Raw genomic sequence first — 12,561 nt, forward strand, 5'->3', positions numbered from 1 at the left:
CCATACCAGTGCAATATTTGCTACTTCCATTGACAATCCTTGTCTTGCTTCTGTAGCCACAAGTGGCATCTTTTTATATATATTGTTCAGAGGTAGATTTTCCTGATTTTGTTTCACTTCCCTCCCAGCAAATGCCACCAGCTGAAAAAATTTCCATCAACCACTTCTATAATGTGAAATGGGAGGCAGGCCAGTGAGGATGCAAGTTTTGATAGTTAGCTAGACTAGCAATATGTGTTCCCAGTTTGTATGAATAGGTTAAAAAAACCCCTGCCTAACAGCTGGCTAGAAACAGAATGGCAAACAAAGACAGCTAAGCCCACATGCAAAAGAAACCTATCTAATAGCTGACTGGTGTAATACCAGTCATCTTGGCCTGATTAGAAAATAGGAGTTCTACCCCTTCACTTGCGACCTTTCGCTGCCTGGGAAACAGCTGCCAGTGTTGAGAAAGGAGGCAGTTGAAGAAAGGGAACCAACTTCTACTGTCTGGGCTCCAATCCTATGGAAATCTGGGTGCTTTAAAGATCTGGCTTTCCTCCCTTACCTTCCACCTCTTCCAGCATGAGAATCAGTTGCCTGGGTTGGGGCAAAAGGCAAGTAAATGGGGAGAGCCAGTTTTTAATCCAGAAATTTATTGGTGACATGATAGCAGTGTTCCAATATCTCAGGGGCTGCCACAAAGAAGAGGGAGTCAAGCTATTCTCCAAAGCTCCTGAAAGCAGGACAAGAAGCAATGGATGGAAACTAGTCAAGGAGAGAAGCAATCTAGAACTAAGGAGAAACTTCCTGACAGTTAGAACAATTAACCAGTGGGACAACCTGCCTCCAGAAGTGGTGAATGCTCCAACACTGGAAGTTTTTAAGAAGAGACTGGCCAGCCATTTGTCTGAAATGGTATAGGGTTTCCTGCCTGAGCAGGGGGTTGGACTAGATGACCTCCAAGGTCCCTTCCAACTACTACTACTACTACATATACATATACATACTACATATACATAGAATGAAGGCTACTGCTAAGCTTGTAAGCTGCCCTGAGTCTTCGGAGAAGGGCGGGATATAAATGGAACTAAAATAAAACAAAATACTACTACTACTACTACTACTACTAATTATTATTATTATTATTATTATTATTATTATTATTATTATTATTATTATTATCATCATCATCATCATCATCATCATCAAATTGGCTGATTTATGAGTTGTGAGAAACATAACTGGTTTGAAAACAACTGAATTTCCCTTTGCCCAAACTAGAAATGTCCTGAAGGGTTAAAGTTAGGGTTGTAGTACCAGAAGTAGGGAGAATGGTATGCATATCAGATTATACCCACAATAAAACTGCCATGGGGGAAAACAGTGCTTTAGCACTGGAACAGTTAAGGACAATTCAGAAGTGTCCCAGATATAGGCTGGGGCTAAGATGAAGGCATTGATAAATGAGGTTTCCAGGACATATTTGGGGAAAGCCTTCAATCAAGAATGAACTTGCTCCAAATCTCAAATGGTAGTTTCATATCGATCAGGCCCCCAAATCCAAGAATGACATCTAGTGATTCTCCCAAGCAGATTTCTTTATTATTCCATACCTATAAACAGAATATTGTCAAATTACTCTATTTACACCATACTCCAGGACATTAGGGCTTGTCTTTAGCCTCTTTGTCTCACACAAACTATCTGAACTGAGTTGTCTCTTACTCTGAAAAGCATCCTCTCCCTCTTGGAAAGCCAGACCAATACAATTCACCACAGGCACAGTCATTATGAACAGGAAGACTACATAGAATGAAGGCTACTGCTAAGCTTGTAAGCCGCCCTGAGTCTTCGGAGAAGGGCGGGATATAAATGTAATAAAAATAAATAAATAAATAAATAAAATATCTGATTTGAGACTAAGTACCCACCCAGCATTCGGTTTCTAGTTATTTCCAGTCAGACCATATGCATGAAAAACTCAGGAAAAACTGCTCTGAATACATTGCTTCCATTAAGAATATTTCCATATCCTCAAGACATACTGGGGTACTTTTGAACTAGAAATGTAGAGTAGAATTATCACTTACTATACGGCTCATCTAGGCAACACAGACATTTATTTGGTCGAGCCCAATGATTTTCATCCACACACCTCCCGTTTTTTCCTCAGGTTAAGTTCAGGCATTCAAAACACAAGAGCTTAAGAATGCAAAAGTATCTGCCAGAGAAAGATATTATTTGAGTGATGTCAGTGGGGGTTAACGTTTTACCAGAACCATCACATGGATTGACTGCCTGAACAACAATTTGGACAACTTGACAAAACTGATATGAAGGCACTGGGAGAACGAACTAAATTTTTTAAAATACATTTATTCATGTTACTTTTTAATTATTCCAAGAAATGTTTTGATAAACCCAGTCATTTAATGAATTTTTATGGCCAATTATTGAGTTGAGACAGGGTTTCCCCTAACATAATCAAACATTCTATCTGTCAGATCAGACTAATGAGAAGCTTTTAGATCAGTAATGTAATTTTCCCAATAACACCCTTCTCTAGACATGAAATTAGAGGCAGATATATATTGCATTGAGCTGAAAAAAGGTGGGCTATAAATCAAATGAATAAGAAAATTAACAAGAGCAATAACAATAATAAAAAACATGAATCAGTCAGACAGTCATTTTAACTACTTATAAGTTGTACAAGATTAATTTAAAAATTAAAAGAATAAAAGAGGAAACCATATTTATTCCAAAGTAGATAATTGTGAATTTAAGATGATCTATGAGGACCATATAGGAAAATCCTGTGTCACTTTTTTTAAAAATGATATGTCCAGAAACCATTTCCACAGGTAAAAATGTTTGGTCATGATAAAAGATGGGAAGAAGATTGAAATTAAATGCATTTAAATTACATTAAATTGTCTTTAATCTAATTGAATATAAATACTACGATGAGATACAGTTTTAAATCATGTAATAATTTCTCCCCTTCTTTATGACAAAAGTTACCATTCAGTGGTAATTGTTGTTTTTTCGGGGGGTGGGGGGTGGGGGAAGGGTCACAGATGAGGTTCTCCCTGAGATGCCCACAAGTTTTAGGTTCAAAATCAGGCGTGAAGTCAGCCTTCATCTGTTATCACATATTCAGCGTCTGGAAACTGGGGAGTGAAGTATTGCTTGTGAGTCCATGTGATTCACCATGATAAGGTATGTGACTTGTATTTATATGCATTGCAGGGTTATTTTTAACTATCCCTTCTGACTGACAAGAAAGTGGAAAATGACAACGCAGGTTACCGTAGCAAGAACAGGTACGATTGGACATGAGGAATATAGCCTGTACAGCAGCATGAGTGAGGATGAACTTATTCAGATGGCCATTGAGCAGAGTTTGACAGAAGATCCGGCTGAGCAAATAGCTGCACAGAAGACAGTTACTGCAGCTCCACCTCCCAGTGAACCTTACTGTCAGAACTTCTACCTTTATCCTTGGGAAAGGTAAGCAAGCCAGGGAGAAAGCACAAATGAGAGACAACTCGGAACAAAATGCTGCACTGTGTCTACTCCTCAGTGTTAAATCTTTTTCTGACACTGTTTTCTTGATGCTTTGTGGAACTTCCCCAATAAATATTAAGCCGAATAAAGCAATTGCTCCAGGCAACAGTTATAGAGGGGGGTGGCAGCAAAATAGAGGAAAAACTCGTGTGTCATGCTTCTTCTAAAATGGCCATTTTCTGGTATGGTGGAGGCCACTGGTCCTTTGTGACACTTACTCATTCTGCTTTAAGGCATGTCTTCCTGGGACACCTTTGATTTCAAATATAAATTTTTCTCCAGCCAGTTCTATACAGGTAGTCCTCAGCTTACAACAGTTCGTTTAGAGACTGTTCAAAAATACAATGGCACTGAAAAAAAATGACTTATGCCTGTTTTTCACACTTATGACCATTGTAGCATCCCCATGGTCACTTGAACAAAATACAGACACGTGGCAACTGACTCATATTTATGACAGTTGCAGTGTCCTGGGGTCATGTGATCCCATTTTGCAACTTTCGGACAAGCAAAGTCAGTGGGGAAGCCAGATTCACTTAACAACCGTTTTACTAACTTAACAACTGCAGTGATTAACTTAACAACTGTGGCAAGAAAGGTTGTAAAATGGGGCAAAACTCACTTAACAAATGTTTCATTTCACAGCAGAAATTTTAGACTCGATTGTGGTCATAAGCTGAGGACTACCTGTACTGACTGGAACATTTTCAGAGATCTTCCAGGGATGTTCAATATAATGTGTAGCTTGACTCTGAGTTAGGTTCCAGATGACAAAAGGCATGGCTCTTTCTCATGCAAGTATTCTCCCCCACTCCCCTAATTATAATCTTGGGATTCTTCCGCAGTCACTCTATCTGAATCTGGATTTCCTTTGTAATAAGAAAAGCTAAATTATTATTCTGCTCACTCAGGTATGAGGGCTTACAACCTTCCAGTTTCTGTTGAATTACAACACCCAGTATAGCCCCTATTGGTCATACCAACTGGAACTGCTGATAGGTATAAATCAGCAGCATATTATGGATCACACTTTCCTTATCTCTAAAACCTTTACTTGCCAGGTTTGCATTCATAATTAACCTTAAGTCATCCATTTTCAGTATAATTCTTCCATATTCTGTCTTTCCCCCAAATATCTTACTATAGATTTCTAGAAATAAAAAAGTATGTTCTTGCATTCAAATACAACTAAAACACAATTTTTTTTTAAAAAAAAACAACCCTCAGTTTAATTCAGCAGCAAATGAGTAGCCTTCTTCCTATTAGTTGATGGAGGAAGAGATAAGATTAATTTAGTCTATCTTGACAAACAGTTCTGAAGTTTAGGGAGCAGCTATCAAAAAGTCTTTCATATTCACAGTTAAAGATGCTTCTCAAGCTGAGGGACACAGAGAGAATCTGAATAACCAAATATAATATAGTTTTCCAAATTGTCTGTTCTGAGATATAGTCACATATAGGCAAGACTCCAATGCTCCCCATAACTGCCCTGGTCTAATCTGATGCCTCAACATTTGGGATCAGCTAAGTTTTAAGTACCAATATCATTTAAGATGGCAAATGCACATGTAGACCTAATTTCTGATCTTCTGTTGTTGGCAGAGAAGGAAAGGATGATCTCATCTTGGATTAGATGAATGCAGGACTATTGACTGTAAGGTAGGCTTCTTGAGGAGAGGTCTCACCACCGCCTTGAAGGAGGCGGTGGTGAGACCTCTCCTCAAGAAGCCTACCTTGGATCCGGCTGTTTTGAATAACTTTCGTCCGGTCTCCAACCTTCGCTTCCTTGCGAAGGTTGTTGAGAGTGTGGTGGCGCATCAGCTCCCTCTGGTCCTGGATGAAGCGGATTATCTAGACCCGTACCAATCGGGCTTCAGGCCTGGGTACAGCACGGAGACGGCATTGGTCGCGCTGGTGAATGATCTCTGGAGGGCTCGGGACAGAGGATACTCCTCTGTTCTAGTCCTATTAGACCTCTCAGCGGCTTTCGATACCATCGACCATGGTATCTTGCTGCGGCGTCTCAGGGGATTGGGAGTGGGAGGCACGGTTCTTCAGTGGTTCTCCTCCTATCTCCTGGGACGTTCGCAGTCGGTGTTGACGGGGGGCAGAGGTCGACCGCGAGGCCTCTCACTTGTGGAGTCCCTCAGGGGTCGGTCCTCTCGCCCCTTCTGTTCAACATCTACATGAAACCGCTGGGTGAGATCATTCGTGGTTTTGGAGTTGGGTATCATCAGTATGCTGATGATACCCAACTTTTCATTTCGACCCCAAACCACCCCAGTGATGCCCTCGACGTGATGTCCCGGTGCCTGGAGGCGGTCCGGGTCTGGATGGGGAGGAACAGGCTTCGTCTCAACCCCGACAAGATGGAGTGGCTGTGCGTACCGGCATCCCGGGATATTCAGGATATCCCACCCCTCATTATGGGGGGTGAGTCATTACCTCCTGTAGATAGGGCTCGCAACTTGGGAGTCCTCCTAGATTCACAGCTCTCTTTAGAAGATCATATTGTAGCTGTAACTAGGGGGGCGTTCGCCCAGGTTTGCCTGGTGCGCCAGTTGCGGCCCTATCTAGACCGGGATGCCTTGCGCACGGTCACTCATGCGCTCGTGACCTCTCATCTTGATTACTGCAACGCTCTCTACATGGGGCTACCCTTGAAGACCACTCGGAGGCTCCAGCTGGCACAGAATGCAGCCGCGAGAGTTGTGTCGGGGGTCTCCCGATACTCCCGTGTTACACCTTTGCTCCGCGAGCTGCATTGGTTGCCAGTTGTCTTCCGGGTGAGGTTCAAGGTGTTGGTAATGACCTACAAAGCCCTCCATGGCATGGGTCCAGAATACCTTGGGGAGCACCTGCAGCCGGCGTCAACTTCCCTCCGGCCAGTACGCTCCCACAGAGAGGGCCTCCTCAGGGTGCCGCCGGTCAAAGAATGCCGACTGGTGGCCCCCAGGGGGAGAGCGTTCTCTGTGGGTGCACCGGACTTATGGAACCATCTTCCGGTAGAGCTCCGGATGGCGCCCGACCTCCGCTCCTTCCGGCGCGACCTTAAAACCCATCTCTTTAAGGAAGCGGGCCTGGCCTGATGGGATGGGGTGGGTTTGTTATTATGACTTTAATTTTAAATTTGTACTATGGGCATTGTTTAATCATGTTTTAATAATTTTAACTTTTGTATCTGTCTTTTACGTATTGCCCTGTTAACCGCCCTGAGTCTCTTGAGAGAAGGGCGGTATATAAATTAAATAAATAAATAATAAATAAAGTGTCATCCAGCATACCTGAAGCAGTAGGCTAGTTTATAGACTGAGAACAAAGTGTGTGGCTTAGGCAGTTCTATCTTTAAATAAAGCGAACAGTTGGGTTTATCAAGGTGATCCAGAGGTAATATTGACCACTCACAAGTTGTTTACTCTGACAGAATTTATATTTGACTCAGCTCTAGCAGCCTTTACCCAGCTGTCTTGGATCATCATAACAAACAGGCCAATACAGCACCATTAATCTTTACATTTTTCTTGTATGCTTTGCAATAAGAAAATTAGGTTTATGTATCCTGTACTATGGGAAAGGGATATTAATTGTCCCTAATCCCTTGCCCAAAGGGATATTTTTGCAGATGAGAAGATAAACATTCTGCACCTACCGTAGGAATTCTGCATGGGTAAAATAGGTCAGTCCCAGACAAAGTCTCTACTTTAGTGGTCCTGAAAGGCATATTTTAGAAACTACAATTTGCCATAAAGATATCTGTATTTTAAACCTTATTTTAAAAATATTGGTCTCCTGCATTTCTGTTAGTACAAGCAATGAAGGTAGTCAACATGGCATGGGTCCGGAATACCTCGGGGACCACCTGCTGCCGGCGTCAACTCCCCTCCGCCCTGTGCGTTCCCACAGAGAGGGCCTCCTCAGGGTGCCTCCGGTCAGAGAATGCCGGCTGGTGGCCCCCAGGGGGAGGGCCTTCTCTGTGGGCGCCCCGGCTCTGTGGAATCAACTGCCGGTTGAGCTCCGGATGGCACCGGATCTCCGCTCCTTCCGGCGCGGGTTAAAGACCCACCTATTCGAACAAGCTGGCCTGGCCTGATGGGGAGTTAATTTAGGGTTTTAAATATTTGTATATTTTATTGTTTTATTTTGGGCATTAATTTAATTCTATTTTAACTTTTGTATTTTTGTATTTTTATTATATGCCCTGTTCACCGCCCTGAGTCCTTCGGGAGAAGGGCGGTATAAAAATTTAATAAAACTAAACTAAACTAAAACTAAACTAACAGTAACAAATATAAAATAAAAAAGGGTGGTTAAGGCACCAGGCTAGAAACCAGGAGACTGTGATTTCTATTCCCGCTTTAGCCTGAAAACTGGCTGGGTGACTTTGAGCCAGTCACACTCTCTCTGCCCAACTCACCTAACAGGTTGTCATTAGGGGAAAATAGGAGTAGAAAGGTGTATTAGATATCTTTGCTGCCTTCAGTGATTTATAAAAATAATAAAGGCAGGATATAGAAACACAGAAACGTGGCAGAAAAAGACCTAGTGGTCTATCGCGTCTGCCCTTTGAGGGTTTTTTTTTCATTTTAATTTATTTATTATTTTTAATTTTTTTAATTTTTCTTTTTTACATTTTTGTCAGATGATAGACCTGTGTTTATCCCAAACGTGTTTAAACTCAGTTTCTGATGACTGACTCACTACCTCTGCTGGAAGTTGGTTCCAAGGTTTCACTGCTCTTTCTGTGAAGTAATACTTCACTTTTGAATTTCCCTCCTGTCAGTTTGAAGCTATGCCCCTATGTTCTTGACTTTTTTTTTGCTTAATATTAAGATACAAATACATAAAAATATAATTACAATAAAAATTGTTTAAATTAATTAATTTTGGGCAGAAGTTGCAGTTTGCCACTTTCTGAAATATTAGGAAAACAGGGTCAAACTTAGTAGAACTTTCTGAAGGCCTCACCATAAAACAAGTTAAATTAAAACACATGAATAATTGATTAGTTAAGAAACATGTAGGCAGTTAAGTGAGTAGCACTGTCGGGTAACACTTAAAGAACAAAAGCCAGATTCACTTAACAACCATGTTATTAACAACTGAAGTGATTCACTTTACAACTGCGGCAAGAAAGGTTGTAAAATGGGGCTAAACTCACTTAACAACTATCTTGCTTAGCAACAACAATGTTGGGATCAACTGTGGTCCTAAGTTGAGTACTATCAGTATTCCAGGGTTCAGATGCCACAATGGAGAAAGCTTCTTTTCCCTTCCCCCACCTCACTTTTTGCGCTGCAGGATGGCACTCAAAGGCCAGTTGGGCTACTCAGCCCTAGATAAACTGTGTGTCTCCATGCTGAAGGATGTGAAGAAATAGGGGCAAGAAAGAAGTAAAAAATGAAGCTGCCTCCAGTTAATGTGCTGGCAAGCCAGGCATCCTTAGTTTAGATGGATCAGTCCCCCTTCTCTGACTTGCCTAAATTGATGGCCTTTCACAATTCAGTTACGGTATATTGCTCATTTGGTTCTCCCTTTAAAAAGGCTTTTAAGAGAAAATGGAAATCTTTGTGTCATAAGGAGTGGGGAACAAAATCACTCATATCTTTATTGATTGTGTTTACCTTTCAAAATATTTTTTTAAAAAAATAATCAATTAAAATATTTCCTAAAGCACATACCTAAAGAGTGCTTCCATGTAGGCTTTGGCCCATCATTGCAAACCTCTGATGACTGGAAAAGCTGCATCTGATATAATTCTATCGTAAGGGCAACTTGAAAAGATATTGGAAGCTTATGAAATTTAGACCCAACTTAGTAATCTCCTCCTGGCCTGGTTTAGTTAGTTGTGCAAAGCATTCTTCTTCAAAGCACTAAAGCAACCACATCTTTTGCAAGACATGCACAGCTACTTCCAAAGCTTCTCTAGATCTCTATCCATGTGTGCACACACACCCCATTCTGTCCCTGGCACTGACACAAAATAGTCCTGCTTACGTTCAAGGACTGTACAGTGCTTAAGATGGAAATGGACAAGCTGCTTTGGAGTGTTTGTGTGGAAGACAAAACTTAATGCATGCATGCAACCTTTTAAAGAAGCTGCACATTTTCCTGTGATTGTGTGGCTGCCTCCCATATCTGTCACATGATCTTGGGAAAAGCTCTGTTGGGTTCATAGAGTTCCAGGCCAGTTTATGAGTCTTGGACCCTGAAGCACTTTCTGTCTGCAGATCTGAAATCCTGCGTGCACACATGCAGATAGCAGAAGCAAGATTCAGAGTGGTTACACAAGCATTGCCAAAGATGTGGCTGTTTGAGGCTTGAAGAGACAAGCTCTGAAACAGTTCTTTCAGATGTTTTGCACAGCCTTGTCACTGAGAGCCAACCTTGGAGTTCTCTTCTTTTTTTCATTTCTGAAGAAGACTCTCAGGCCTTTCTTCTCTCTGAAGTGAAAATGTCTACAAGCCCTTTCTGGGCCCGCTGTGTGGTAGTGGGATTAATCTCACTGCAGTCATATATGGTCATTTAAATCCCATGACACCTCCTCCGAGGGCCAAAAATAATCTAGGAGTGAAAGAGCAGCTGAGACCAAGGCCTGAAAAAGCTGAGACCATCTGCTTTTGTTTAAGCCTCAGAAAGTCTACAGGTTCTCTTTGTCTCTCTTTTTCGGTCTCATTTTTCTGACTTCTTTACAAGACCAGATATGACTTGCTTTTCGTATTCACAGTATTTTTCGCTATTTTATACATGCTGTCATCACTTCAGGCGTGCTGCGCAATCCGGAGGCCCGACTTCAGCATCCGGTTCAGGAGTCAGGCGGAGGTACGACGGCAGCTTCTTCATCTTACCCCAGGCTGAGTAAGTTCTTCCTCTCCCCTTCCTGTTAAAAATGTTATTTTTATGAGGTAGGTTTGTTTAGGCAGCTGGAAGGACATATTAAGCAGTTCATGAAGAATTTACAAAACTAACTGAAGGAAACTTTACTACCTTGGATTGCTTGTCCTCCTTCTCTGTTTCTACCTTGGCTTGAGCTTCTCTCTCTTGAAAGCCTAATAATTAACTCCATTTGGTTTTGGTGTCGCTTGTAGGATTTTCTGGTGCACTTAGCTGAGTCAGAAAAAGTAAGAATGAGTGGCTTCTCTAGTGATTAATTTTGACCGCCATTTAGCCAGATATGTTTTTTCCTTAGCTGCATTGCCATAATGCATTTTACTCCAAAGTAGAATAATTAGAAGTAATCAATTTTTTGTAGTCCTTGAAAGAAGTATAATGTTTACAGCATGTTGCGCAAGATGTCAGCTCTCTGATTAGGGCCCTACTATGGCCATAATAAATACATGTTGTCTAGTAGTTGAATTAACTACAGTGCCTCAGTAGGATTAGTATACAGGTAATATGTAGGCCCTCGATGTATGACTACAATTGAGACAAAAATTATATTGCTAGATGAGAAATTTGTCAAGTGAGTTTTGTCCCATTTTACAACTTTTCTTGCCACATCTTGCCACTGCAGTTGTTAAGTTAGTAACAGGGTTGTTAAGTAAATCTGGCTTCCCCATGGACTTTGTTTGTCAGAAAGTTGCAAAAGTGGATCACATGACCCCCAGGACATTGCAACCGTCATAAATATGAACCAGTTGCCAAGCATTCAAATGTAAATCACATGACCATGGGGATGCTGCAACGATCATAAGTGTGAAAAACTGTCATAAGTCCCTTTTCTCAGCGCTGTTGTAACTTCAAAGAGTCACTAAATGAACTGTTATAAGTTGAGGACTATATTTACAAAACAGGTTTGACAGCTGCAGTTTTGTCATGGCCAGTCTTGCCTAAGCCACATCTGGCTTAGTTAGTGGGATGGAAGACCATCAGGGAATGCCAGAGGTGCAGACTAGACTGGGAAGACAAAACAATCCTAAAAGAATGTAATGGTAACCCATTTTTGCACTGTTGCCAAGGACATATCACTGAAGTTATTAAATTAACTGAATTTGAGTTAATTTATTTTTACAGATATGTTTAGCACTAGTAACATTTCCTTTTATATTTTCATCTACATAATATTTTGTTTCACTTTGCTTCCTGAATCACTTTTCCTTTTACATTTATTGTGCAGCTTTGTCAATCCTTGTGGATTGTGGTGACATCAAATGGTACTTGATAAATAAATAAGCAAACGGGCATTGCAAATACAATATCAGAAATAATTCTAGAGAAAGTGATCATTTCTCCCTTTTGTTTTAAAGAGTGCTGGATCCTGTAGTGTTGGTGATCAAGGAAGGAGATGAAACAGCACTGCAGAACATGATACAGACAGGAAAAAACCTTGCACAGCCTAACAAAGATGGATGGTTGGCACTCCATGAAGCTGCTTATTATGGACAAGAGGGCTGCTTGAAACTGCTGCAAAGATGCAAGTATCAGGAAAGGGGCTGATTGCAGAGACGATGAGAGACAAAGTTATTTTATGATATAAAGTAACCAATTAGGTTGTATTATGTCATAGAAGAGTAGCTTGCATGTGCAACCTTTTTTAATACATGCAAATTTTATTTAGACAGTTCCCCCAAATTTGAACATAATGAGTTTGTTATTTGCAAATAACAATGAAAACAAGTTTTCATAGTTTCATTATTTATTTTTTACTTAGAAACCCATATGGTTGCTTATCTTATACAACATAATCCTGGGTAGTTCACAATAATTGAGAGCCTTGGTGGAGCAGTGGGCTAATGACTCCTTAAGTAACACCAGCTGCCTGCAATTAGTGCAGGTTCGCGTCCCACCAGGCTCAAGGTTGACTCAGCCTTCCATCCTTCCGAGGTAGGTAAAATGAGGACCCAGATTGTTGGGGGCAATAAGCTGACTTTGTAATAATGCCGCTTGGGGGCCCCCGAAAGCCCTAATAAGCAGGCATATACATAGAATGAAGGCTATTGCTAAGCACATTGATTTGTGCTTAGATTGTAAGCCGCCCTGAGTCTTCGGAGAAGGGCGGAATATAAATGGGAT

The 12,561-nt window shown here is 41.2% G+C and overlaps 1 protein-coding gene and 1 long non-coding RNA gene across 3 annotated transcripts in view; one reads left to right on the forward strand and one right to left on the reverse strand.

Annotated features, from left to right (window-relative positions):
- LOC310650755 overlaps positions 1-12,561 on the reverse strand; it is an 852,012-nt gene that overhangs the window by 697,468 nt on the left and 141,983 nt on the right. The gene's annotated exons all lie outside the window — the stretch shown is intronic.
- ASB2 (ankyrin repeat and SOCS box containing 2) overlaps positions 1-12,561 on the forward strand; it is a 36,232-nt gene that overhangs the window by 4,386 nt on the left and 19,285 nt on the right. For both annotated transcript variants that reach the window (XM_083379469.1, XM_083379468.1), the window contains exons 2-4: positions 3,235-3,495; positions 10,315-10,407; positions 11,796-11,962. In XM_083379469.1, the coding sequence (XP_083235595.1) occupies positions 3,278-3,495; positions 10,315-10,407; positions 11,796-11,962 (478 nt within the window). In that variant the 5' untranslated portion in view covers positions 3,235-3,277. The remainder of the gene's footprint in view (positions 1-3,234; positions 3,496-10,314; positions 10,408-11,795; positions 11,963-12,561) is intronic.

This window comes from Vipera ursinii (assembly GCF_947247035.1).
Source record: "Vipera ursinii genome assembly, chromosome: 1".
NCBI lineage: Eukaryota > Metazoa > Chordata > Lepidosauria > Squamata > Viperidae > Vipera > Vipera ursinii.